This window comes from Aristolochia californica, unplaced genomic scaffold (assembly GCF_029961685.1).
Source record: "Aristolochia californica isolate CCGP_79_NKW_82.1479 unplaced genomic scaffold, dmAriCali1.0.hap1 SCAF_1, whole genome shotgun sequence".
NCBI classification, from domain to species: Eukaryota; Viridiplantae; Streptophyta; class Magnoliopsida; order Piperales; family Aristolochiaceae; genus Aristolochia; species Aristolochia californica.
Genome location: NW_027181770.1, coordinates 59,383,051 through 59,408,198, shown reverse-complemented (window position 1 = coordinate 59,408,198; position 25,148 = coordinate 59,383,051). Strand labels below are relative to the sequence as shown.

General features: G+C 40.3%; 7 protein-coding genes across 9 annotated transcripts; 4 read left to right on the top strand and 3 right to left on the bottom strand.

Annotated features, from left to right (window-relative positions):
• Positions 1-33: 33 nt before the first annotated feature.
• On the top strand, positions 34-1,396 carry LOC137953458 (small ribosomal subunit protein bS21c-like). The gene is made up of 2 exons (XM_068800877.1): positions 34-574; positions 1,130-1,396. Exons 1-2 carry the CDS (start codon positions 150-152, stop codon positions 1,239-1,241), a joined length of 537 nt encoding a protein of 178 aa, XP_068656978.1. The 5' UTR covers positions 34-149; the 3' UTR covers positions 1,242-1,396.
• A 1,133-nt stretch (positions 1,397-2,529) lies between these two features.
• LOC137963988 (probable ubiquitin-like-specific protease 2A) lies at positions 2,530-5,655 on the bottom strand. 2 transcript variants are annotated; one of them, XM_068811246.1, is made up of 7 exons: positions 5,370-5,655; positions 4,434-4,626; positions 4,174-4,344; positions 3,938-4,063; positions 3,785-3,866; positions 3,410-3,523; positions 2,530-3,297 (listed from the first exon to the last, which is right to left on the bottom strand). In XM_068811246.1, exons 1-7 carry the CDS (start codon positions 5,449-5,451, stop codon positions 3,202-3,204), a joined length of 864 nt encoding a protein of 287 aa, XP_068667347.1. In that variant the 5' UTR covers positions 5,452-5,655; the 3' UTR covers positions 2,530-3,201. The 2 variants fall into 2 exon arrangements, with proteins under 2 accessions (XP_068667347.1, XP_068667355.1); XM_068811254.1 differs by having other exon boundaries at positions 4,434-4,623.
• Positions 5,656-7,548: 1,893 nt separating this feature from the next.
• On the bottom strand, positions 7,549-10,058 carry LOC137963980 (uncharacterized). Its single transcript, XM_068811235.1, has 4 exons — positions 9,910-10,058; positions 8,515-8,622; positions 8,248-8,312; positions 7,549-8,091 (listed from the first exon to the last, which is right to left on the bottom strand). The coding sequence occupies exons 1-4, from the start codon at positions 9,997-9,999 to the stop codon at positions 7,932-7,934; spliced, it is 423 nt and encodes a 140-aa protein (XP_068667336.1). The 5' UTR covers positions 10,000-10,058; the 3' UTR covers positions 7,549-7,931.
• Positions 10,059-11,134: 1,076 nt separating this feature from the next.
• Positions 11,135-12,244, bottom strand: LOC137963978 (transcription factor MYB20-like). The gene is made up of 3 exons (XM_068811220.1): positions 12,112-12,244; positions 11,890-12,019; positions 11,135-11,783 (listed from the first exon to the last, which is right to left on the bottom strand). The coding sequence occupies exons 1-3, from the start codon at positions 12,242-12,244 to the stop codon at positions 11,234-11,236; spliced, it is 813 nt and encodes a 270-aa protein (XP_068667321.1). The 3' UTR covers positions 11,135-11,233.
• A 1,249-nt stretch (positions 12,245-13,493) lies between these two features.
• On the top strand, positions 13,494-15,523 carry LOC137963971 (tryptamine 5-hydroxylase-like). The gene is made up of 2 exons (XM_068811207.1): positions 13,494-14,570; positions 14,879-15,523. The coding sequence occupies exons 1-2, from the start codon at positions 13,689-13,691 to the stop codon at positions 15,521-15,523; spliced, it is 1,527 nt and encodes a 508-aa protein (XP_068667308.1). The 5' UTR covers positions 13,494-13,688.
• A 1,021-nt stretch (positions 15,524-16,544) lies between these two features.
• On the top strand, positions 16,545-20,101 carry LOC137949603 (beta-galactosidase 11-like). Its single transcript, XM_068795699.1, has 12 exons — positions 16,545-16,727; positions 16,837-16,932; positions 17,041-17,313; positions 17,406-17,954; positions 18,045-18,212; positions 18,310-18,494; positions 18,598-18,704; positions 18,790-19,007; positions 19,115-19,216; positions 19,306-19,451; positions 19,541-19,886; positions 19,982-20,101. Exons 1-12 carry the CDS (start codon positions 16,545-16,547, stop codon positions 20,099-20,101), a joined length of 2,493 nt encoding a protein of 830 aa, XP_068651800.1.
• A 906-nt stretch (positions 20,102-21,007) lies between these two features.
• Positions 21,008-25,148, top strand: LOC137953434 (protein WVD2-like 7). 2 transcript variants are annotated; one of them, XM_068800861.1, is made up of 9 exons: positions 21,008-21,265; positions 21,855-22,481; positions 22,586-23,326; positions 23,421-23,473; positions 23,598-23,672; positions 23,923-24,025; positions 24,118-24,165; positions 24,348-24,458; positions 24,551-25,148. In XM_068800861.1, the coding sequence occupies exons 1-9, from the start codon at positions 21,194-21,196 to the stop codon at positions 24,752-24,754; spliced, it is 2,034 nt and encodes a 677-aa protein (XP_068656962.1). In that variant the 5' UTR covers positions 21,008-21,193; the 3' UTR covers positions 24,755-25,148. The 2 variants fall into 2 exon arrangements, with proteins under 2 accessions (XP_068656962.1, XP_068656955.1); XM_068800854.1 differs by having other exon boundaries at positions 21,855-22,487.

The following is a 25,148-nucleotide window of genomic DNA, read 5'->3' as shown; positions in this document are numbered from 1 at the left end:
CGGCCATCTTTCAGAAGCAATCCGTATTTTACTCGTCCATTGTCTGCCAGCAACTATACCGACCTAGAAAACCACAAAATTTTGCGCTCGAAACTAGATTATGTTCTGTCTCTTCGACTGAGGGGGACCTATTGTTGGTTTCTTCGTTCATGGCGTCTCTTATCTGCAAATTTCTTCCACCGGCACCTCTCCCAGCGAAGGCATCACAGACCTGTCTTTCTTTTCCTCTATCTCCTTCTTGCCTCACCTTATCTACCCCTTCTACTTTCGGCAAAAATGGGAAACTTTCGGTTACGCAAAGGGGTGAAAAATCTTCACACGATTACTTCTCAGTAGCATACCCACCTACAGCCTCTGCCAATACCCTTTTGTCCAGGGCTGGGTACAACGTGCAGGTCATCGTCGAGGATAATGAACCGGAGGAAAAATTGCTTGGTAGATTTCGGAGGGAGGTGATGAGGGCGGGGGTGATTCAGGAGAGTAAGAGGAGGAGGTTTTTTGAGAACAAGCAGGAAGAGAAAAAAAGGAAAACAAGAGAAGCGGCAAAGAGAGAGGCGATGAGGAGGAGGAGAAGGTGAGCAACCTTTTCCTTTTTTGCTTAATTTAATTTGTTCTTGTTCTTATATTTTTTAAGATCTTTGTGGGTTCTCACAAGTGGGTTGGTGGCTATTTTCAATGGAGTTTAAAGTGCCCGTTTCAGTTACTTCATTTTATTCTTTTGGTTCGGATTCTGCTAACTTTTTATGATTTCATCTGTTTCTTCGAGGACCTCACCATTAAAAAAGAAAGTTCGATTCTTGTGTTTTTATCTTCTTTGTGTTTCTCATATACTTGTTTAATTCCTTTACTGTAGGTATTTATTGTTGTTGGTTTTGTGTTCCTTGTGTTATTATACGAAGATGATATTATTTTCCATTTCAAGAGGGATCTTTCTGCTTGTTTGCATTTCATTCCTCCACTGTAGGCATCTGTTTCTGTTTATGGTTGTTGGTGTTGTGTACCTTCTTTAATTATACTGAGGATTTAGTATTTTCCATTACTAGAGGGAGCTTGACTGTCATCAGTTTTTAACAAATATTGGTGAGAAGTTATACATGAAAGAATTTTTTTTTTTCTTCTATATTTTTAGGCGCCCTCAAAACAGGAATCCAACATCCTTTAAACCTGAGGAGTCAAAGAGCAAGAAGGATGATGAAGAAGAAGACAACTGGGAACTTCCTGAAGACAAACTTCCTTTTTGAGATAACTACATCTGCATTGTTGTGTCTAAGAACACTCAACAGTACTTGCCTGACTATTCCAATCATTTTTTTTCTTGTTTAGGCTGTTATGATTTTTTTGACTTAAAAGATCTCTGTAATCAATTGGTCTTTTGATGCTTTGTTATCTTCCAGAATTCACTTCTTTTCAGCTGTGTATGATTCCTCAAAACTTCTCTTTTTTCACCTGACTGATCCTTATGAATATTGAATATGTAAATCAAGTTTTTGAAGTTTGGGTTATCTGCAAATGGATTTAAGATTGCACAGAAGCTATATAATTCTACTTTTGAGGACTTCATTTACGAAAGATCATTTTTTTCGTTTCATTTATCTGTGAACTTTGTTGTGTGATACTCGATCTTATATCATCTTATTAGCAAATGTTGACAAGGTAAATTTAGTCTGTAAAATTGTCTGCAATTGCTTATTTAGTTCCATAATCATATTCTAAATATGGGTACACATTTATGATTTTAGCTTTCATTCAAGGTATGTTTTTGCCAAGAGGAAATCATTGGATAAAAAGGTTTTTATTGCAATTTTTCGCCCCATAGAAAGCTAAAAGAAGGGATATAAACATGAATTTCTTATTGTTTTAATAAGAAACATGAAAAAAATAAACCGAAAAGGTGTAAACACAAGCAAATCGATCCAAAGGAATATATTTTTCCAATTGGTACTTTCCTTGGAAAAATAGGTGAAATGTAAAATGATTTTTCCCCTTTTTCATTGTGATTGGATGGAATGTGACGAACATGAACAAATCTGTGGATAGCCTTGTCCTTATATTCCTGTGTTCTATAATTTTAATGTTGAGCTTCTGTAAAGAGTGAAAAAAGGGAATACAAAATCGTTAAAGCAAGCTTGGAATCTGTTCTTAAGAGGAATCGGGCTGATAATTTACACAACGGAAGCCTAATCGAAGCCAGATAACAGATACTACCAATATCTATTCTGTTTTACAAACAGAACCTGAAGTTTCTTCGAGATGGAGTTTCACCAAATCCACCTGCCCAGCCAATACATAGAAAAAAGGTTGTAGTCTATTCACACCTGACCTTGTAAATTACAAGAGAAAATGCAACTGGAGACTACATTTACCATAACAAGGCAATGCATCAAGCACCGTTATTATTCTCTAATAAGCTATAATGATAGAGACCAGATCCCAGGCTATGAACCAACTTGGTTCCTCAGCTTCAGGCTGTGTCTCAACTCCCAACAGAATTTCCCATCATGCAGCAGCAGTGCAATTCATGTGGTTTACAATAACGTGTAATTGAGGAAAAACAACATGGGAATTCTAGCACTGGGAGAAAATTGCATAGACAGGGGAAAAAAACACAACAGAAGTAGGATTTTTGAAAGAAGTTAGATAAGTAAATAACCATACTACAGTATACATCATAGCTCTACAAGGAATTCAATCTCCAGTATTCACCATATACCAACAATCAAGGTGAGTCTACACATCAAGAGTGCTACATTAGTTCTAACCTCATTGTGCTTCCTTTCTATGGGTATTTCAGAACCTTGTTAGTTAGCTGTCCAGGAACAAGGAGGTAAAAAAGTCGAGGTCAGAAAACATGACTTCACGTTACTATTACGATGTAGTCAATGGGAAGTCTTCAATCAAGAAGCTTGCAGCTTGCATGAACTTAGGGCTACCTGACAAGAGTCCTGTAGATGAGCAGTGCCTGGGTTATTAAACACCGAACAAAGTTCAACTTTGGACGCATGAACTCCCAGAAGACAACAGTCAACAAGCAGGAGAAGGCTTGATCCACTAACGAGGTTTTCTGGACAATGATCCATTCGTCTAATGCTATTTGTATATGATTGCCAACCTGACTGTAACTTCCATGAATATGTGTACAATATAATTATCCACTGATTTTGGCAAAGCCACTTAAAAATCAGCACTGTTCCATTGCAAGCATCAATGCTGAAATAAGTCACTATCCAGTGAGTCAATTGAGTCAAATTTTTTGGAGAATGTTTCCTGCTGTTCATAATCATGCCAAATTTCCTTCATCTGAAATAGAAAAAATCGAGGGCATGCTATTGTTTGTCAACTATAGCATCAAATATGGAACCATTGATCAATGAAAACAGTGTAAAACAAGGTTGCCAGCAAAGATACTCACAAAGTACTTGTCTGCCTCAGAAACACTAAATTTTTCCAGATCATCCTGAAGAAACAAATGTATAAAATAAAGAACGAAATTGCCACACTCATCACTATTTCGTTGCTTCATCACCTGATTGAAATCAATTTAAGCTGCATAAATTGAGAGGTCTAGATAGGCAAGACAAACACTACCATGCTCACAAACAAGGTTTGAGATTCTAATAATATGAAGCTATTGAGAGGTCCAGACAGGCAAGATAAACACTACCATGAGAGCAAGTTAAGGAAGAAAAAGAACAGAAAGGAAGAAACAATCCAAAGAAATCCCATCCGGGGCTTGGCCATGGATGCCCACCAGCAGATAACCCATAACAAATCTCAGATTGTTCACCTTAGGCAGCAGGAGAGGAATTTTTTGAATTAGTCCTATCTCCTCCTGTCTGCCAGCTCTTTCATAAATATCACATAAAAACCTGCAAAAGCCAAAATGCAAACATGTAGACCATTTGCATAAAAAACAGAAACAAGGCAGATGTTAGCTTACTTCCTGATATGGGGTTCAAGATGCATAGCATTTGTAGTCCCAAGAGAATCTAGCAAAAGCATACAAGGTTCTCCAGACTTCAAGTCTTCTCCAAGATGACATAAGATTAAAAGGCTCCAGTGATGCCTATAAAATCCATTTGAACTTTCATGTGAAAAGCTGAGTGCAACTAACTCATTTTGGAGAGGAGCAAAGGATAAATGGAAGAAGAAAATATGTGATGATAAAGCCCTTACCAGCAGACAATGGGAACAAAAACATAATTCCAAGAGAAAATCTCCTTTTGTTCAATCCATGTCAGGACTTTAGTTTTATCTGATCCTTTCTTATTATACAAGTGAAACCACAAACAGTCAAGATATGTAGACGATTTCTTCTTATCTTCAGGAACATCTATCCACAATTTCCTACAAAAAAATCAAATATGACTACTTCAGAGAGCAGTCATCTTGAAACCATTCTTTCACTCTGCTTTGTTTTGGAATTTTTAACTCACTCCAAGTATAACTGAAAGACGTGAGTGTCTAATTTCTTCTTTTGATTGGTGTTTGAGTATTCTCGGGTTGCTCTTCTACTTGACAGGCTACAGCCTGCAGAATCATCGATGGAACATAAATTGCTGTTGTCAAGCATCGCCTTACAGCTGGTTTCTCCAATTATTGTCCCAAAAGGCATCCGCTTCTGCACTACTATGCAAAGGTAATAACCAGAAGAAGCTTAAGTTAATATAGTAAAAAAACATAGAAGGAACTACAGGGTAAACTCCAATATATAACTTCTCGAATTTACATGTAGGAATAAGATGTATTTTTTGGATCTGACTTTTTAAACTTGTATTTTAAAAGAAAAACAAAACAACAACGCATTCTACTCCAGTTTGTGAGGAGCTTTACGTCTAAATCAAGCACAAATGGGCAGAGCCGCAGCAACTTGCTCTGGTACCATGAAATCTTCAATCCACAAGATTTGTCAATGATAACCAGAAACAACATGATGGATTAGAAAATTTAAATATGAATCCTACATTCAAACGATGCTTAACAGCCATGTCAGAACCATCACAGAAACACCAATATCCTTGAGAGAGATTAAATGATAATATCTGCCTTTCAAAAATGTATACCCATTTTCTTTTTCTTCAGGTAAAATGCTCAGTCTATTATTACAAGAACTAAGTTCAGGGAACAGACTCCTACCCCCTACCCCTCCCAAAAGAAGTTGCTGCAACTCAGAGGATCTCAAAGTTCTATAACTCAAGATGATGCTAGTACTAGACTTAGCAACATCCGCCGCACATCCACTGCTCATCCGCTGCACCGTCATCTTCACATCCAACAGAACCCAACGCAATACCAGTAACAATCTCGAAAAAAAACAACTTATAATAGTTCCTCCAATGAAACAGACGATACCAAAATAAGCCCAAAATTACCTCGAGAAGGAGAGCTGAGGTCAATAACAGGGATTTTCTTCTTCGGCCGCTTCTTTTCCTTTCCTTCCTTCACCTTACCCATTAGCAACAAAATCGACAAACACAGACAGGAAAAACAAACCCACGAAGCGGATGAAAGATCCAGGTCACCTTAACTCCATTTCTTTACCAATCACCCCCCTCCATCCTCCTTGAATACCCAATTCCCTGAAGGGCTGTTCAGGAACTTGGAGAGCATTTAATGCAGCTCTAACCGTATGAATCATGAAAGCTGTGCTTGCAGAAGTTTTGGGAGGTAGGAAGCTTTTCAATTAGTACGAATGTATCCCCCCCATGCGCGCCATTTTCCTGCTTTTACCATACTCATTGGCAGGATGCGCACGGGTGGGTTACACAAATGATAAAACCGATGCTCACCCTGTATATCGATTTGATTACTTTTTAGCATTTTATATCTATTCTCTCCGATTATTTTTAAGTTATTGTGATTTGATCTGATTATTTTTTTAGTTATTTTGAGCCACAAGGAGCAGACATAATTGCAGCTTTAGAAACAGTGCGACGATTGTGAAGCAAAAGAGATATGATTGATTCCTGAAATAGGTAAGCATGAACAATAGCTGTGCCGTATGAGGAGCAGTGAACCATGAACTTAGTCTCTATCATACCTGGGATGGAGGAAACATAAGTAGAGAGGGAGAGGGAGAGGGAGTGACTGAGGGAGAGAGAGAGAGGATCAAAATAAATATATCATATAGTTATGGGCTCAATCTGACCATGCGTCCAGTTTCTCAAACATTTAGTCTGCAGTTAATTTGATGCAAGTGTTGTGCGTAGCCATGAACAGTAAGCAGTAGCAAAAAATAGTACAAAAAACTCAACCCAGAAAAGATAAAGCCAATGTTGCCACATAAAAAACATCAAACAAGACTTTTAAGGAGGTAAAGAAGACAGGGTGACAAACTTAACTAACATGGCTATTGAAATATCCAAATATTTTCAACACAAACGCACAAGGAGAACAAACAAGACAGAGAGATAACTACCAACAAGATCATAACCATATCAATGACACAATAGCTAACGTTATTTTCTTTCTTTCCCTTCTTTTTAGACAAACAATGCTGATTTAAATCACTCGACAGGAATCAAACATGAAACAACCACACAGTGAGAATTACAATTAAGAAATAAATAAAGACCCAAATGCAGAAATGCTACTAGAAAACATGCCTCAACTCTTGGCTGAAAGAATGATGGGGGTAGAGACGGAGGTTGAAAACCAAACCCATTACTAGTTTAATGGGGAATGATGTACAGGAATGGAGTGGTAGGCAGGGTTAAAATCCAAAACCTAAAATGTAACCCGATTAAACCTAAACCATCTCCAGTAATGTTAAGGATGATTATCTTAAGCTACCCAAAATCTGAAACTTAAATGGATGTTACATTACGAAATGTTATGGAATCAAACTTACATTATGCATGTGGAGTTGCGTTCATTGATCTGTGAGTACTTCAACAGTCTGCTTAGCTTGTACAGTGCAACTTAAAAATGTCTGACTCATGTTGTTTTCTTAAAATCCCACTTTGAAGAATCTCAGGCAGTTTTCACATAGCCATTCTCGACATTGTAAGGAACTCACCAGATTCATAGTTGCAGGAAAACACTCTGTAGGGTTGCAGAAACAAATAGATCACTCTAAGACAGATCAACATCAAGCAACAATCAAGCAGGGGAACTTTCTTCAGTTTTTTTATCAGACATTGCTAGAAACAACATGAAGATTCTCTGTAGGCTTGGTGAAACAAATAGATCAGACTCTAAGACAGATCAACATCAAGCAACAATCAAGCAGGAGAACTTTCTTCAGTTTATTTATCAGACATTGCCAGAATACAACCTGAAGAGTTTCATTTTGATGAAAGAATGTTTTCATTCTGGCCTGTGGCTTCTTCTTGCAATCTTTGGCTACTGCTGTACACTATGAGGTTACTAGAACTGCTTTGCGTATGACATGTCGACAGAAACCTTTTGGCAGCAAATGATTTAAGTTTATCATGTGGCAAGGCATTTATGCAAGGGAATTACTGCATCTTCTGGTTGTAGTGACCAGGAGAGTGATTTGCTTTTAAATGGTTTTGCTCAGAATGCTTCCCTTCTTAAATACCTTCACTATAAGCACTATCAAAGAATTCAATTGAGCACACAGAAATGAGTGCATGCAAAAAAAAATGCCAAACATAAGAAGGTTTAAAGAGGGGAATTTAACATCAATTTGAGAGCTTTTCTGGCCTTGGTGCTGGAGATAGGTAGGGAAAAAATCTTGAGACAGTATAAAGTATTCAACACTTCAGAGCCTTAAAAGCAGTTCTTTCTCATGTTAATGCCTCATAACAGTAGCAACTACTTGATTTAAGTTTAGTCTGTAAAGTTCAGATATCGTAGGTATGGATCACAGGAGATTCTTTCTGAAGACAAGGGCCTCTTCATTTCACCTCATGGAGTCTCAGCAACCTTCATGCCACAAAAAAGGAAGGCCTCTTTTTGGATGGAGACCATCAGTTTTTTACTGTTTCTTTCCTCTGAGGTTCCCGGCTGAGACCATGCCTCCTTAAGGTTTTGATATACTTTCTCATAAGAGCAAACTTGTTGCTTCCAAGATAAAAGAAGTAATCCCATGTGTATATCCCTGTCTTATGCAAGTCATCAAAAATTATTCTGTAAACAGAAAATAAGAATCAAAAGTCATAATTTAGGCATTGAACCATCCAAAAAATAGACACAAAGAACTAAAAACTGGGAGTCTAAGGAAGATGACAGAATCACTACAATAAAGGGAGTAAAATTAAACCATCTGCAATTTGGTTATAATACCTTACTCCATAATTTCCTACAGGTTCTGCAGACATGATGCCCACATGTCTTCGCCCAATTATTACCTGATATAATGTGGAATCAGAATCTTATGGAACAATAACATCTGTTATTAAAGGAGAAGAAAAAAAAAAGAATTTTGAAAACTTTGCACCAGAAGATAGAATAAAATTGACGTACAAAGAAGAATAAAATAGACATGCAAAGAAGAAGAAAAAGTACATCGTAATATGATCCATGCATAATTACATCTAATTCAGTTACTACCTTTTCACCACCCACTGATCTAACTTTGCTGTCTGCGGCTGGGCTATGAATTCTAAGAAATTCAGCAGATAAAGTATACATAATTCCATCAGCATATTCTACCTCTACCTGCGACACATTGCAAGTAAAACGGGAAATGAGCGCTCCGCTTAGTTGAAGCATGCTTCAGCTAATAAAAATTGAGGATATATCATTTACTTGGAAGATTATCAATAATACCACTCTTCCCAACTATACTTAGGGTAGTCTAATTGCAGTTAACTATTTTTATGCAAAATATTGGTTCCTATGGCCAAAGGATCCGTTTCTGGTTGCAAGTTCTTGAGCAAATTAATCAACACAGCAGATCCAACTTTGAAGACTTCACTGAGGGCTTCTTCTAAAAGGCTTGTGAGTATACTGACTTCTTTCATCATATGTCCATTATCATGTCAAGCAAGGATGCAGACCATTGCAAATTTAAGCTACGAACTCAAGCACCTTCAGATAGAGATGTCATAAGTTCGGTGGTTGCTTGATTACAAAACAGTGCCCTCTGTTTTTCTTTTATTAAAAGAAATAATAACAACATAATTGAGTGTCTCTAGGGAGCGGATTCTCATGTCTACAGTGAACAACACCAGGGCAGATTTATAAATCACTGTAATATGGGAAAGATATTTCCATAAATTATTGTTGAGTTTCGGATAAGAGTAATATAATTGAATGGTGATTCCAAGTTAGGACATTACTTCACAGGAAGTGAAAAATCTTGCACCTGATTACTGCAAGGTGCTCAATCAAATTAAACATTCAAGGGATGGAAATAGGAGAATTAAACATGAAAAAACATTCATCAAGCATCTCCACTAAATAAATAAAGCACTCGTCAACTTCACAAAATTCATTATTTTGTACAAATTTCTGAGCTGAAAAGGGGAAACAAATTTACGTTGTTACCGTGACTCATAAAATTCATTCCTCACGCTTTCCGTTGCTATGAGTAACCATTCTCAAGCGACCAGTATCGGATACAAAACTAAAAGCTAATATTCATGTTATGGGCACCTCTGCTTTGGTACCTTCTGGATTGTATTTTTTCTCATATAAAAGAACGGCGTTCCCATTTCAGTATTTTCCTTAGTAAACTATGAGCAGCCAGCCTATCAACTGTATTTTGCTCAACGTCTTGTCCAATTTACAGCCTCAGCGTTATTGCATAATTGACTATTTTAAAATCTCTTAAAGACAAAGATTTCTTTTTTCAAAGCAAGCAAAATCAAGATTTCCAGACCCAGAAAGTAAACAAAAAAGAGGCCCGGCAAAAGAAGGTCAGCGGTGCAACACGCAACAAGAAATTCGAAAAAATTCAACAGACAAACAGAAAGGGGGTAAAAATGGGGAAAAAAGACTCACTTTGAGAGGGGGGAGGAGGGCGAATTTGGTGAGACGCGGAGCTGAAACAGTTGCGTGGAAGCCTCTTGCCGCTTTCTGAAGGAAAGACATAGAAAGCGATATTAGTAGCCCTCGCGGCAGAACAGCCGCATGGATGCTGAGGAAATAGGAAGACAGACCTTGCTGTTTGACCAAATCAAAAGAACATGAAATGATTAAAAATAATTCTACAAAATTATTGTTTATTAAACCATTTTAAGAATATAATTTTCTTTTGACTTAGTTTTGTTTGTTTCCTAAACGCTTGCTTTTTCAATTATTCTATAATTGAAAATCACCTTCCCACATCAACGGCTTACAGCTTGAAGCTTAATTTCCCTGAGCAGATCTCTAGCTAGTCTTCGTGGATAACAAAAAATGAAGCACTCAATCTGCTCATGAACGACATGAAAATGGAGCAATCTATAGAAGATCAGACCGTCCTACTATACGCTCAAGGTAAGATCCAAAAGAAATTTCGGACACTTCCATTGGTTTTACTCAACTCTCTCTCGAGTTTTCCATACTTGTGGGTTCATTTTTTTGGGTTGCTTCAGCCAGTGTTTCTCCGTTACTTGCAGAGTCCATTAAGCCGAGATAAAAGGATTTTTTCTTCTCTGTTTCATCTTCTTCTGGGTTCGGATTACAACTGGTATTTCTTTATTAGTAATCAAATTTTTACTTTTTAGTAATAAAATGTTTGGTCGTTAAAACAGTTATTTCTTATAAAGACTTGACTGCTCGCTTGCTTCTTCTGTTAAGCTTGTTGCAGCCAAACAGATGAACCCCGCCCATCAGATGAGGATGACACTCGAGATAATTGATGTAATTGTCCCTTTCCTCAATCTTTAATGCAGAAACACCTGTTTCCGATCATGGGTTCGCCAGCATTTCCACTTCCCTGTGAAAACTTAAGAGAGTGTTTTTATAACTTTGAAGTAATCATGGGATGATGAGGTATTCTGAATTGCATCACCCACATGCATCTGTAATCTTTATAAGTTTTCTTTAAATGCTTCTCATATAAGCAATAGCTGACAAAAGTTGAAAGCATTAGAAAACTGATGGGTCTCTACAGGATTCTTTTTTCCATGATTGGATCAAATTTAATGTTTTCTTGCTCGATGCTTCGTGCCTCCATGAACAAGCAAGATTTAAAACGATAACCTCTTTAAAAGCACACAATATTACAGGGATGATGGGGTAATATTGATTGGGCAAGATGTTAAATGGAGAAAAGGCCGCAAAAGAACAAATTACGGAGGGTTTTCATCGTTTATAGTATCATAAAATCATGAGCAAACCTTTACAGGTAGCTGTCATGATTATTTCCCAAGTAGAAATCATCATCTAAAGAGTTCAGCCCATACATGTAATCCAGAGTCTCTGCCCAGTATGGCTTAGAGTTCACCATTTGAGAGGAAGAGTCCTCAACAATGTAAGGGTGGGGAGTGTCTTCCAAGGAAAATGAAGGGCTGCAACTACAGGAAGGATTGGGCTGTAGCTTCATTTCTTCTACCAAGCCATCCCACAACATGTCATAGCTATTGACAAGAGTACTATTGCTTGTGCTCTGAATGCTTTCCAGCCCCACTGCAAATGTATCTGGTTTCTCTCCGAGAAGCTCTTCTTTCCGTGGGGTTTCAGATGGTGAGACTCCTACGCTCTTTTCCTCCACCTCTGATGAATTGGAATGACAGAGTTGCTCAATCTTTTCTTCTTCAGGGTGTTCAATGGGTTTGTGAGATACAGGGTCTAATCCCAGTTGCTTTAATCTTTTTTTAATTCGAGTGTTCCAGTGGTTCTTGATTTCATTATCAGTTCGGCCAGGGAAATGACCTGCTATCTTGGACCACCTGAATGAGAACGGAGATTGGTAAGGAGATGAGAGACCAGAAAGAGCATGAAGAAATCAAACAGTTAATTCCCAGTTTAGATTGAGAGTGAAACTGCTTAAAGGACCTGTTACCAAGGCGTGAATGAAGTTGGATGATTTGATTCTCCTCCAATTCTGTCAGTGTCCCCCACTTGAGATCCGGCCTAAGGTAATTAGTCCATCTTAATCTGCAACTCTTCCCACACCTCAGCAAACCTTCAAAGATATACCACACAGACAGTAATTATCCTTCAGCAATAGTAGCACAGTTACAGAGAGAGAGAAATGGGAACGATGACGATTTATACCTGCAAGCTTGGGAACCAATCTCCAACAGTGAATCCCATTGTTGAGAATGAAATTGATGAGCTTCTGGTCCTCATCAACAGTCCAGGGTCCTCTCTTCAAGCCAATCTTCTCACAGCAAGGCTGCCTTCCCATGACACAAGTGTCAGCAAATTAACAAAGACCCAAAAGGAAGAAAAGAGCAAACAGAAAGAAAGAGAGCAAAATAGCTGTCGGAGAACAGAGGGGCTGGAGCCCAGAAAACCTTATAAACCCCAAACAAAGATGCTCTGCCAGTTCACCCCAGATTAAACAAAGGGTTGTTTTTGAGGCATCCATGATTACATGAAGCTAGCACAATTAAAGTACAAAGGTCATGTACATTATCAAAAACGCAAATTCCCCAATCGCACAACAAAACGGGGAATTCAGCCCCTATGGAAATTTCGCATGAAAGGGGGGAGGTTCATTTGTCATCACAAAGACGTGGGTTAGAGGTCATTGACAAGCTTGGCACTTGCAGTTGAGGTCGTCGTCCCGGATTAAAGAAGTGGTAGAGGATTCCTTCATCGCCTCAAAAGCTGGACAGCTTTGTCGTAGGAGGCAGAATCTTTTTGTGAATCGAAAAGAGAGGGAGAGTCGATCGTATTGATATGGGGAATATGCCGGTGTTTGATTTTTATATTGGGTTTAGTGGAGAGCAAGAAAAATATTCCGCGGAGGCAGAATATGGGGAGAGAGATACGAATAAGGGAGGACGACTAATGGGACGAATGAGACGATTGGGGAAACTGAATTGACAGCCAAAGGATTTTTTTTTTTTTTTTTTTTCGTTTTGGGGCATGCAGACGTGAAAACATGATCTGAGAAGGAAACAACTTCGCCATGCAGATGGGAAATCTAAGCAGAAAATGACCTGTTTACTGAGCTGTCATGGGTGTTCTTCCCAGGAGATTCCAGCAAAAACTAAACCTGACCTGTTGTCTAAGGAGGGAATAAGAAAAACACAAAAAGAAGAGAAAAAGATCAAGATAATAGACAATGCTTCATACACAATATGTATAGTATATAATAAAAAAATAATACGAATAATTTTTAATTGTATGTATTTTGTACAAAGATGGCACTAAATAATCAAAAGATTGGTTATTGATCTTGAAATATGCTTAAAGATTGCACAATGATTGATTTCTTGATCTTACTTAAACCTCTAATTGTTGCTTAGACCTTCAATGGGAAAGGTGGAAGCATTGTGACATCCAAAGGGGATAGGGAACTGCATAAACACCAAGTGCGAAGATAAAGATCATGTAGATGATTGACATGATCTTCATGTCGGAGATAAAGATGAACTCCAAAAATCCGTTTTGTTGACTAACCCCTCCCCTAAAAATCAAATTAGCTTTGTTGATTCAGTTCATCCTAAAAAATCCTACCTTACTTTGTATGGCAAAAGTCCATGGGAGAAGGTTTAGAAATTAGAAACGTACACGCACACCAGATTGAATTCGGATGCAACAAATTGACCAACTTTCTACAGCAACCACCACCTGACTCCGTTATTTCCTCACTTTGGCACTGAAGCTTAGGGATCACTTCAATGGAGATCAATTATCTTCAAGCTCTCCTACTTCCTCTTTTTCTGACCCTCGTCTTCGTCCTCCTCTTCGGGCGGCCGAGGCCAAGGCGCCGGGACCTACCCCCTTCGCCACCGAAACTCCCCATCATCGGCCACTTGCACCTCCTAACCGACATGCCCCACGTCGCCCTCGCCGACCTCGTCCACAAACTCGGCCCCATGCTCTTCCTCCAACTCGGCCGGGTCCCAGCCCTCGTCGTCTCCTCCCCCCGCCTCGCCCGTGAAGTCCTTAAAACCCACGACCACGCCTTCTGCAGCCGCCCCCAGCTCATCGGCGCGCAGTACCTCTCCTTCGGCTGCTCCGACGTCACCTTCTCCGTCTACGGCCCTTACTGGCGCCAAGCCCGGAAGATCTGCGTCACCGAGCTGCTCCACTCCAGACGGGTCAATTCGTTCCGCCGCATCCGCCGCGAAGAGGTAGCTCGCATGCAGGCTTCCGTCTCCGCCGGCGAGGAGATCGACATGAGCGAACGGTTCCTGACCTTGGCGAACGACATCCTGTGCAGGGTGGCGTTTGGGAGAAGGTTCATGGAGGCGGGGAGCAGGAACCGGCTGTCGGAGGTTCTGGCGGAGTCGCAGGCGCTGTTCGCGGGGTTCAGCGTCGGCGACTTCTTTCCAGGGCTGGAGTGGGTGAACTCGCTTACTGGGCTGAAGCGGAGGTTGGAGAAGAACCTCGGGGATCTGAGGGCCGTCTGCGATGAGATCATCGAGGAGCATGAGAGGTCGGAGACGAGCTCGCCGGAAGGCGAGAAGGAGGATTTCTTGGACGTGCTGCTCCGAGTACAGAAGAGCCCGGAGCTGGAGGTGCCGATCACCGACGACAATCTCAAAGCTCTGGTTTTGGTCAGTCTATTTTCCTTTTTTTTTTTTTTTTTTTTGTTCCATTGCGCTAAATTTTTAAAAACAACCTTTTCTCTAGTTGGCAAAAAACCGACAAGAAAAGCATGATTGGAAACTGTAGGTCCCACATTGTCGTTTTATGATCTCAAAATTGACGGTCAGCAATGACGATTTTATATTCTTTATTTTTATATTTAAATTAGTAAAAATAAATAATATTTTTGGCTAAAATATTATCCGACCGAAAACGTGTTGGATCGAACTCTTTTATTTTTTCAAACTTGGTGACGCGTCTTAGACTTTCATCACAGGACATGTTCGTCGCGGGAACAGACACGACGTCAGCGACACTCGAGTGGACCATGACAGAGCTCGCGAGGCACCCCAACATCATGACACAAGCTCAAGAGGAGGTGAGGAGGGTGGCTGGAACCAAGGGCCATGTCGGGGAAGACGATCTCCAATACCTCCCCTACATGAAGGCCGTCATCAAGGAGACGCTCCGCCTGCACCCTCCCGTCCCGCTCCTGGTCCCACGAGAATCCATCGAGGAATGCACCATCGACGGTTACAAGATCCCCGTAGGGAGCCGGGTGTTCATCAACACCTACGCCATGGGGCGGGATCCTCAGGTGTGGGATGACCCTCTATCGTACAGACCCGAGAGGTTTTTTGGGTCCAGCATCGACATCAAGGGTCAGGATTTCGAGTTGTTGCCGTTCGGCGGAGGGAGGAGGGGGTGCCCCGGTTACAATTTTGGACTGGCGACGGTGGAGATCGCTTTAGCGAGCCTGCTTTATCATTTCGACTGGGAGCTGCCGGAGGGGGTAGGGGCAGGTGACGTTGATCTGAGTGAGATTTTTGGGCTCGCCACTAGGAAGAAAGTCCCGCTTGTTCTTGTTCCAAAGAAGAAGACTGGTTATGAATTCAAACTGGATGAAGTCTGTGGGCAGTAGCTATTGAAATGAAACATTTCCTCGAGTTTTCTGCTAGTTTCCTTTTAAGAGGTTACAGACGAACTATTTTTAGTGATTTTTCTCTTATAACTGTCAAAACTATAAGGGATTCATACGAGTCATGAAACATATCCAAACTTGCTTCAAATCCAGAAACGGTATCGTTCGACTACTTACAAATCATGTATGAATAGTTTTCTTTTTTCTATTTCTAAGAATCATAACGTCTCCTCGATCTTGTCTTTCAAATTCCATTTCCGATCCATTGTCTCCATCAACTTCAACATCTTAAAACGAACTTTTCTTTGATGGGTGTGATTTGGATTTCTTTCTCTTCAGCAGGTGAGCTTTTTAGGTATCATGTCTAGTTCTTATAACCAGTATTTTTTTGTTAATACGATCAAATTCCACAAGATGGCCACTAAAAAGGGGGATAATTGTTAATTGACAAGTAATTATTATAAAAATATATAAATTTAATTTTATCGAATAATACAAAGAGAACCCCACTTCTCTCCCTTCACTCCCATCTTTCTCTTGTCATCAAAGGCTACTGAGTGATTCTAGCTAACCAGAGAAGGAGAGTCTGCATGCCAATCTTTTGTTCTTCTTCTCGATTCTTACCAGCACAGAAATGACCTAATTGAATCTCAGCATCATGAGCACTCGAGAACAAATGTTTTGCTAGACGTCCATGGAAAGTAATCAGAGAAGCCATGTCCAAAAATTGAAATGGTCTACAACAGAACCATCTTTTTTCCTGCTCAATGCTTCATGAAACGGACAATCAAAAAGAAAAAAAAGACAGCAAAACCCGCCGTATTTCTCCTGCACTGCCTGTCTTTCAGGACCCTATAATCATGCTCAAACGCTTTGTTTTTCCTCGACTTGTGGAGTTCGAAACTAATTTTAGAAAATTTTCCTGCTATATGAGGCTGTCCTAGTCCGACAAGAATCCGTCCCGCAGACCCGTTTGTAACTTTCCATCCCCGGATTGACTCAGCTCAGCTGGAAAAAAAAAATGTTTTCGTGGAGGCAGGAACTCCTGCTCAGGTTCTTATGCCTCTCCCTTGTGGCCGTATCAGTTTTAGCCCATGGGAAGAAGGAGACCGGAGTTACATACGATGGTCGGTCGTTGCTGGTTAATGGGAGAAGAGAGCTGGTCTTCTCCGGCTCCATTCATTATCCCCGCAGCACCCCTGAGGTGCATGATTTTTACCTTTATTTTTCTTCGTCATTGATCAAGAATATCGTGATTGTTGTTGATGATCTGTTTTTTTTTTTTTTTTTGGGGGTTTGATTCTGATGTTCAGCAATGGCCGAAGCTGATTGAGAAGGCTAAGCATGGTGGGCTTAACGCGATTGAGACTTACGTGTTCTGGAATGCCCATGAACCAGTGGAAGGCCAGGTGGGAAGAGAACTGCGTTGCTCAAACACCTTTCTTTCTCTTCTTCTTCTTTTTTCATTCTTAGAAGTAAGTCGTGAATTTGGTCGGCTGATGTGTTTACTTCCTTAGCTCAATTTTAATGGAAACGTCGATTTGGTGAAATTCATCAAACTCGTTCAAGAAGCTGGGATGTGGGCAATCGTCCGTCTGGGACCCTTCATTCAGGGAGAATGGAACCATGGAGGTCTTCCCTACTGGTTACGAGAGGTCAACAACATCACGTTCCGCACAGACAACGAACCATTCAAGAACTACATGCAGAAGTACACCCAGATGATTATTGACTTGTTGAAGAAGGAGAAGTTGTTTGCATCTCAAGGAGGTCCCATCATCGTGGCACAGGTTTGGAATTCGGATGATCGGAACCCTCTTCATTTTCGATTAATTTTTTTCGTTGAATTTACTGATCTGAATCCAATCTCCGGCACATCCAGATCGAGAACGAATACAACAACATCCAGCTGGCATTCAAGAGCGAGGGAGCGAGCTACGTCCAATGGGCAGGCAACATGGCCGTGTCGATGAACATCGGGGTTCCATGGGTGATGTGCAAACAGTGGGACGCGCCTGGTCCAGTGATCAACGCGTGCAACGGAAGGAACTGCGGCGATACCTTCACGGGGCCAAACAAACCCTACAAACCTTCAGTCTGGACTGAAAACTGGACTGCTCAGTACAGAGTATTCGGCGATCCGCCTTCCCAAAGAACTGCAGAAGACCTCGCGTACGCAGTCGCTCGCTGGTTCTCCAAGAACGGGACTCTGGTGAACTACTACATGTATCATGGAGGAACCAACTTCGGCAGAACAGGGGCCTCGTTTGTCCAGACGCGTTACTACGACGAAGCCCCGCTTGATGAGTACGGTATGCTCAGGGAACCCAAATGGGGTCACCTGAGGGATCTTCATTCTGCCCTGAGGCTCTGCAGGAAGCCTTTGCTTTGGGGCCAGCCAAGCCTCCAAAATGTAGGAAGGAGACTTGAGGTAAAAGCCTCCTTTCATGGAAGAATCACAGTTTTGTAGTTTATTTATCTGATGAAATGTTCAGAACAGTGTTGATGTGCTTTTGTGCAGGCTCTCGTGTACCAGATTCCAGGAACCAACCTCTGCTCGGCTTTTCTCACCAACAACGACACCAGAAGAGATAAAACCGCGAAATTCAATGGCCTGAAGTACTTCCTGCCCCGTCACTCCATAAGCATCCTCCCAGACTGCAAGTCTGTTGTCTTCAACACTGCCAATGTACATATATGTTGCGGACTGTAATTGATCAGAGAACATTCAAATAAAACCGAAAGTAGAGGTTTAATTTACAGTCGACATTTTTTCAATGCAACAGGTGGTTTCACAGCACAACAACAGGGATTTCATTCCGAATGACGAATTCGAGAAGAACAACCAGCAATGGCAGATGTGGCGAGAACCAATCCTGAAAATGAAAGACACAGATTTTAAATACCCTTCTTGCTTGGAGCACTACAATGCGACCAAGGACACTACGGACTATCTCTGGTACACGACAAGGTTGGTGACTGCTCTGATTAACCTGATGAAGAACTCGTAGTACTTTTGATCTCATTTTCAAACTTCGAGCTACAAAATCTTGTTTTGTTTTGCCTCGTTTCAGTTTGTACTTGAATGAGAACGACTTGCCAATGAGAAAGTATGGCCAAGTTATCAAGGTCTTTTCTCTTGGCCATGCCATGCATGCCTTTGTCAACAACGTTTACATTGGTAAAGATTTCTCTCTTCCCTTCCCTTTTTTCCTACCCTTGATTCCCTTGTTACAGAAAGCTGTCTATGATGTCTTTGGCTTTAGGTTCTGAACAAGGTGACAAAATTGAAAAGAGTTTCACCTTCAAGAAAGCCGTGCAGCTGAGACCAGGAGTAAATCACATTTCCCTTCTCGGCATTACTGTCGGTTTACCTGATAGTGGAGCACTGCTAGAACGCAAAATTGCTGGGATTCACCAGGTGAGAATTCAAGGTCTGAACACCGGGACCTTGGATCTCTCACTCAATGACTGGGGCCATAAGGTAAAATTTTCCTTCCCAAACGTTCTAAATTACAAGAAAACCACCACTTAAATTAGGATCAGATGATCATGATGTGCTGCAAAAAAAATTTCTGGATATTTTTGCAGGTTGGATTGGAAGGAGAGAAACTCCGTGTTTACACACAGGGCGGATCCCACAGGGTTGATTGGACTCAAGCAAGTGGAAACGTTCCTTTGGTTTGGTACAAGGTAAGTCAAATATTTTCGAAAACGATTTAAATGTCTGTGACTGATAATCTTCTTCAGTTCATCATCCATGATCAACCCTTTGGCTGCAGAGATACTTCGATGCACCAGCTGGAGATGAGCCTCTTGCCCTGGACATGAACAGCATGGGGAAGGGGATGATCTGGGTCAACGGCCAAAGCATCGGTCGTTACTGGGTATCCTTCCTCAGCCCTCTTGGGAAGCCCTCTCAGTCAGAGTAAGTACATCGATCATCATTGGCACATCTCTGCGACAAGATACACCGTCTTTTCTTTCATTCCATAACCCCATTGCGTTTTGTTTCAGGTACCACCTCCCCCGGGATTTCTTGAAGCCAACCGACAACCTCCTGGTCATCTTGGAGGAATCCGGCGGAAATCCAGAAGAGATCAAGCTTTTGAAAGTGTCCAGAGACAGAATCTGCAGCACTATCTCCGATCACTACCCCGCTCATGTGAAGAACTGGAAAAGGCACGACAGCAACATCCATGCAGTTGAAAACGAATCAAAACCCACTTCTCAACTCAAGTGCCCCAACCACAAAGTGATCCAATCCATCGAGTTCGCCAGTTATGGTAACCCAGAAGGCATTTGTGGAAACTTCACGATGGGAAACTGCAACGCACCAGCAGTCCAGTCTGTGGTTGAGAAGGTAAGATTTTCTCTTTCGTCCTCAAACAAACCAATTCATCTGTCTGATCTATCTGAGTGGTTTCTGACATTTTTGGTGAATTCAACATTGAGCAGGCTTGCTTGGGAAAGGTTTCCTGCAGCATTCCAGTCAGTTCTGAATATTTTGGATCAGATAATTGCCCCAAGGACATGTCAAAGACTTTTACAATCCAAGCAAAATGTGACCATAATTAGGTATCAAAATGCCCCTGACTCATGGGAGCAACTTTGATTGAGCGACTGAGAAGTCTGATATGGGGTTGTTCACTTTAATGGTTTTACCTTCCTGTAACAATAACTTCTGTAACAAATGGTGTATTTAACGAACTTTGATGAGGCTTGATAATACATATACGAGTTCATTTATGTCTGAGTAAGCAGGTGTATCTAGAGCTCTTTCTTATGAGTATTTCAATCTGCATCCACCATTCTTTCTTCATGATTGTCTTAAATTCAAAGACAAATCCTTCAAATTTGTCTTTAATCAAGACTTGTAGTGATGGTTAATAAACTAAGCTATCTCAGTAATTTTTGTCTGACAGAGGAAGATAATGCAGCTTTGTTGGGAGAATTGATCGAGGGTGAAGTTTGAAGCATTAGATATGAGCTGTTGTAGTGTTGATAGAGGTAACTACCAGTAGTTGTGACATCGGAGTACAAATTGAGGACTTAGGTAGTAGAGAAATGGGAGTACTTACAAGGCAAGGTTGATCCCTTTGAAGTGAACTTTCGCACCCACTCAGTAGGATCATGAATGACCCACCATTGGAATCTAAAGACAAGAAAATCTTTCTTTTGTTTTTTTTAAATTTCTTGACTTTGGTTACATAAGGATGAACAGTAAGTCTAGCCTAATGTCTTACTCATGCCTAAAAAGAAACATTTTTCTAAGAGACAAAGTCTCGTCTAGGCAAAGAGATGGTCTCTGCGCTTGCGTTGGCGCCTTTCAAAATCAAAAGCGATCGAAAATGAAACCGTTGGGTTTGAAATCTGGGTCCCTGACATGTAAGAAAAGAATTGAATCTTCTGATTTTCTCGTATATCGCCTGCCGAGCCGATACACGGGACCAACCAAAAAGTTACTTTTTCTGTACCTGACACCAGTCGCTACTGGTCGTCCAACAGCTCCAATCTGCAAACAGCTCGAACAGGAGATGCTTGTAATTCAAATTTCAAACTGAATCTTATGTGGGTTTCTTTTTTTTGAGGGGGAGACGGAATTCTTTTAGAGAGTGACAAGAAGAAAATTTCGAAGGAGATTTCTGGGTGTTTTGTTCTGCAGTAACAATGGGAGAATCAACTTGTCTCATGCGGAACTACTCTTCGCTTCTTCCGGAGACCGTGTCGGAAGACAAAGAGGTATCTTCTGATGCGGATTGAACTCTCTTCATTTTTTTTTCTTCTGTTTTTTAGTTCATTTTCGGAGCTTTTTCTGAAGAGCCTTTGCAGCGTAGGCAATAAGAGTTCGTGGTTTGTTACTTCAGAATTTTCAGCTGGGTTCTTGATTTCGGGAAGTCTTTTTAGTGGGTTTATTTTCGTTTCAAGTGTTTTCTAGTGATTTTTTCCTGGATTAAATAAGTGGTCTGTTTCCATTTTTTTTATTTGCTCTTCGCTTACTCTGCTTTTTTCTCTTCAACTCAGTCTCGAAGTGCACAACTAATTGTTTTCCTAGCTGTCTGTTTTTCTTCTTTCTTCTGATCTCTGTTTTTCCGATTTCTGTAACTTATTCTTCAGGTTCCTCTATATCTTTACATGTTTTTTCCTCGATGAAGGTTTTCTGCTTTTACTTCGGCTTTCTAATTTCATTTCTTTCGCTGGATCGATCCGACGATGTGATAGTTTTCTGGTTCCTGTGTTTCTTTCTATGATTCCAAAAACGGCATATTAGTTTAGAATACTTGTCCTGGCACTGGATTTTCTGTAATAACTTGAGGGATATTTGTCATAGGGGAACTCTATCTTAGGAGGATCTGTCTCTTTTGGAAGGTTTATGTCAGAAACTTTAGCTTGGGAGAAATGGTCATCCTTTTCCCACAACAGATACTTGGAAGAAGTTGAAAAGTACTCTACTCCAGGCACTGTCGCTCAAAAAAAGGCATATTTTGAAGCACATTATAAGAAAATTGCAGCTAAAAAGGCTGCAGCTTTGCTTGCAGAAAATAATTCTGAAAGTAACCATGTCACTGATTCAGAAGATGAAGAGAGTGTTGAGGAAAGCAAATCAGAATCGCAGAACCAGTTGGTAGAGTCAAATATCCATGTCACTGTTAATAAACCATGCGAAGTTGAAAATCGTGGTCCTGCCGTTGTTGCTCCTGCTGCTCACAATGGGTTTGGGTTGGATGAGAAAGAAGATGGTATGGAAATACAAAAGATGGAAGACAGTGATTTGCTAGTGGGAGACCATAATCTAACAGTTTCACGGGTGGAAGAAAGTGAGATACAAACGGATGATATGAATCCAACAGAGATTCAGGTGGCATTTGAACCTTTTGAGCAACTTGGAGATGGTGACAACCACAATAATATTACTGATATGGAGCACGGTAGAGACTGTTCTACAGAGATGTCAATGGTAAAGGTAAAATGGCATTTCGGAGCTTCTTTTAATCCAATGTCCTTCTCAAAGTTACTATTATGTAGAAGTAACTTATCTCTTACCTTCTCTTAATGTGATAGGAAATTCTCAAAGCTAATCATGAAAAGTCGATGCTGAAGGACAAGAGATCCAATTCCTCTGTTGCTGAATCATTGATTCCTACTAGAGCATCTAAGATCCTTCCTTCTCCATTTAAACCCTCTTCTCCTGCACATCCTAAACAAGAAACTAGTGCCACTCCAAGCAGTAGGAAGCCTATCCAAGAAAGTGCTGCCACTCCAAGCAGTAGGAAGCCTATCCAAGAAAGTGCTGCCACTCCAAAGAGTAGGAAGCCTAAACAAGAAAGTAGTGCTACTCCAAACAGTTTGAAGCCTAAACAAGAAAGTGGTGTTACTGCAAATAGTTGGAAGCCTAAACAAGAAATTTCTGCTACTCCAAAGAGTAGGTCTAAACAAGAAAATGGTGCTACTTCAAGCAGTTTGAAGCCCAAACAAGAAAGCGGTATTTCTCCAAGTAGTCGGAAGCCTAAACAAGAAAGTACTGCTCCTTTAAGTAGTTGGAAGCTTAAACAAGAAAGTTCTGCTACTCCAAGTAGTAGGAAACCCATAACTGACTCGATTGAGAATAAGAGATCAGCATCAAAATCACTCCACATGTCTATCAACATTTCACATTGTCATGTGCACAGAATCTCTGAATCTGTCTCTAATAAAAGGGCCTCTCCAATTCTTAGGAACTCTTTGGGTTCCAAAACTGCTGCCAACTCCTCCAAGACAATCTCAGACACACTGAGTTTTGCCCAAAGAAATGCAGCCACTTCGGTGATTATCCAGCTCTGTATATGTTATAGTTTTTAACAAGTTGTAGCAATAAGTTTTTGCCTCAAAATGATCGGCTTCAATTGACAAATTGCAGATATCTCTGACTGGTGCACAGAGACTTGCGTCTATGACTCCTGACAATAAAAGGTAAGATACAAAGTTTTAGAAAGCAGTATTATAGTTGGATTTCTATAAAAGCTATATTGATGGGAAGCTATTACTTTTGTTGAATTTTTATGATTTTGGTTTATCTGAAATTTGTGTATTGCAGAATCAAAACCCCATTAGGGCATACAACTCCCAAGAACAGAATATCAGACAAGAAATGGCAGTCATTCTCTGTAGAGTATGTATTTGTCATCATGGCAGTTTCTAGCACATATTATACATGTCTCTGATAGAACAAATATCTGTTGTAGCCATAATGTCCTTGAGTTCTTAGTGCAGTTGTAGGAAAAGTAAGGAAACAATAGAACATCTTTTGCACTTTAGCCTTTTTTTACTTGTTTCAGTCAAAAGAATTACACTGGCTTGGCTAAACTTAGTTTTAATTTATGCTCATGGGTACAACTACTTACCATCACCTTGCTTGTCAGTCATTCAAAATCTTCAAGCACTTCTGGAAGGAATGCATTCTCTCCTACCGTGTCAGTAGGTTTTAATTTCAGGAGTGAAGAAAGAGCAGCAAAAAGGAAGGAGGTAAGACCTGCTCCTGTATCCATATCAAGTCGAGTTATTTCATCACTGGTAGTTTTTGAATAAAATATGTTCCACACTGTTTTGTTTTTCAGTTTTTCCAGAAGTTGGAAGAGAAGTTTAATGCCAAAGAGGCACAAGAGGTACAGCTTCAAGCAAAAGCAGAGAGAGTTTTTTTATGTGGCAACTGATGATTAATCTTATTTGATAACATGAATTTCTTTGTTCTCTTAAAAAGGGATTGGAACAAAAGTAGGTGTTTTTTCAACAGAGGTAGTTTTTTAACTTAAAAGTATGTTTTTTTTCTTTTTTTCTCATTAAACAGGAAAAGGCTGAAGGTGAACTTAAAAGCTTGAGTCAAAGCCTTGGTTTCAAAGCTAAGCCAATGCCTGATTTTTTTCATGAAAAAAGAGTACCAAGGAATCAGATAAAAAAGGTATATAATAAGTAGCGGATGTTATGCCCTTTACTTCTGTTTATGACTCTAAACCCAGGTTTAGTTATTTTGTCATAAACAATTTTGTGCAGCTTCCAGTGACAAGGCCTAAATCTCCTAAGCTCGGAAGGAAGCAAAATCTCACAGTAGTCCATGATGCAAGCTCCTCCCGACCACCTTCAAGACCTCCAGTCAAGACAAGTGCCTCTAAGAATTGGATGCAAAACCAAAATTCACCAAATTCTCCAAATAAGAAAACCCATGAAAATACTTCTCCAAATATTCAGTCCCAGTGACAAGTTTCCACAGTCAGTTTTGACAAACCAAGTATCCCTGGAAGTTTGGAGCTGATGCATGTCTGAAGTTGCTTCCAACGGCCAAGGCAAATGAATTTTGTTTTTATCCAATTACCTCTTGATCATTATTATTTTACTTTAAAATCCTAGAAGTTTAGAACAAACCAAAATCAGTCGCCTGTGTAATGCTGTATGTTGTGTTAATATCATGTATGTAGTAAGAATTATTCAGGTTTCAACTATTGGGCCATTTTTAAGATAACCATTGCTAATGAATATTTGCAATCCGAAGGAAAAAATTGTTCTCCAAGTACATTGTCAACATGTGAAGTGGGGCAACAGAGGAACAGTTGTTATGTCAATGATGCAGGAAATTTTGGATTCAGTGCAATAT

Coding starts and splice junctions, on each gene's coding strand:
- LOC137953458 (XM_068800877.1), top strand. CDS start 150: ATGGCGTCTCTTATCTGCAAATTTCTTCCACCGGCACCTCTCCCAGCG. Junction 575..1,129: donor GCGATGAGGAGGAGGAGAAG/GTGAGCAACCTT, acceptor CTATATTTTTAG/GCGCCCTCAAAACAGGAATC.
- LOC137963988 (XM_068811246.1), bottom strand. CDS start 5,451: ATGGGTAAGGTGAAGGAAGGAAAGGAAAAGAAGCGGCCGAAGAAGAAA. Junction 4,064..4,173: donor TTTGTTCCCATTGTCTGCTG/GTAAGGGCTTTA, acceptor TGGATTTTATAG/GCATCACTGGAGCCTTTTAA. Junction 3,298..3,409: donor CTGAGGCAGACAAGTACTTT/GTGAGTATCTTT, acceptor TTTCTATTTCAG/ATGAAGGAAATTTGGCATGA.
- LOC137963980 (XM_068811235.1), bottom strand. CDS start 9,999: ATGTCTTTCCTTCAGAAAGCGGCAAGAGGCTTCCACGCAACTGTTTCA. Junction 8,623..9,909: donor CCCTCCTCCCCCCTCTCAAA/GTGAGTCTTTTT, acceptor AATGTGTCGCAG/GTAGAGGTAGAATATGCTGA. Junction 8,313..8,514: donor GATCAGTGGGTGGTGAAAAG/GTAGTAACTGAA, acceptor ACATTATATCAG/GTAATAATTGGGCGAAGACA.
- LOC137963978 (XM_068811220.1), bottom strand. CDS start 12,244: ATGGGAAGGCAGCCTTGCTGTGAGAAGATTGGCTTGAAGAGAGGACCC. Junction 12,020..12,111: donor ATTGGTTCCCAAGCTTGCAG/GTATAAATCGTC, acceptor ATATCTTTGAAG/GTTTGCTGAGGTGTGGGAAG. Junction 11,784..11,889: donor CATTCACGCCTTGGTAACAG/GTCCTTTAAGCA, acceptor GTTCTCATTCAG/GTGGTCCAAGATAGCAGGTC.
- LOC137963971 (XM_068811207.1), top strand. CDS start 13,689: ATGGAGATCAATTATCTTCAAGCTCTCCTACTTCCTCTTTTTCTGACC. Junction 14,571..14,878: donor ATCTCAAAGCTCTGGTTTTG/GTCAGTCTATTT, acceptor CTTTCATCACAG/GACATGTTCGTCGCGGGAAC.
- LOC137949603 (XM_068795699.1), top strand. CDS start 16,545: ATGTTTTCGTGGAGGCAGGAACTCCTGCTCAGGTTCTTATGCCTCTCC. Junction 16,933..17,040: donor ATGAACCAGTGGAAGGCCAG/GTGGGAAGAGAA, acceptor TTACTTCCTTAG/CTCAATTTTAATGGAAACGT. Junction 19,452..19,540: donor GGGAAGCCCTCTCAGTCAGA/GTAAGTACATCG, acceptor GTTTTGTTTCAG/GTACCACCTCCCCCGGGATT.
- LOC137953434 (XM_068800854.1), top strand. CDS start 21,194: ATGGGAGAATCAACTTGTCTCATGCGGAACTACTCTTCGCTTCTTCCG. Junction 22,488..22,585: donor CAGAGATGTCAATGGTAAAG/GTAAAATGGCAT, acceptor TTAATGTGATAG/GAAATTCTCAAAGCTAATCA. Junction 23,474..23,597: donor ATGACTCCTGACAATAAAAG/GTAAGATACAAA, acceptor TGTGTATTGCAG/AATCAAAACCCCATTAGGGC.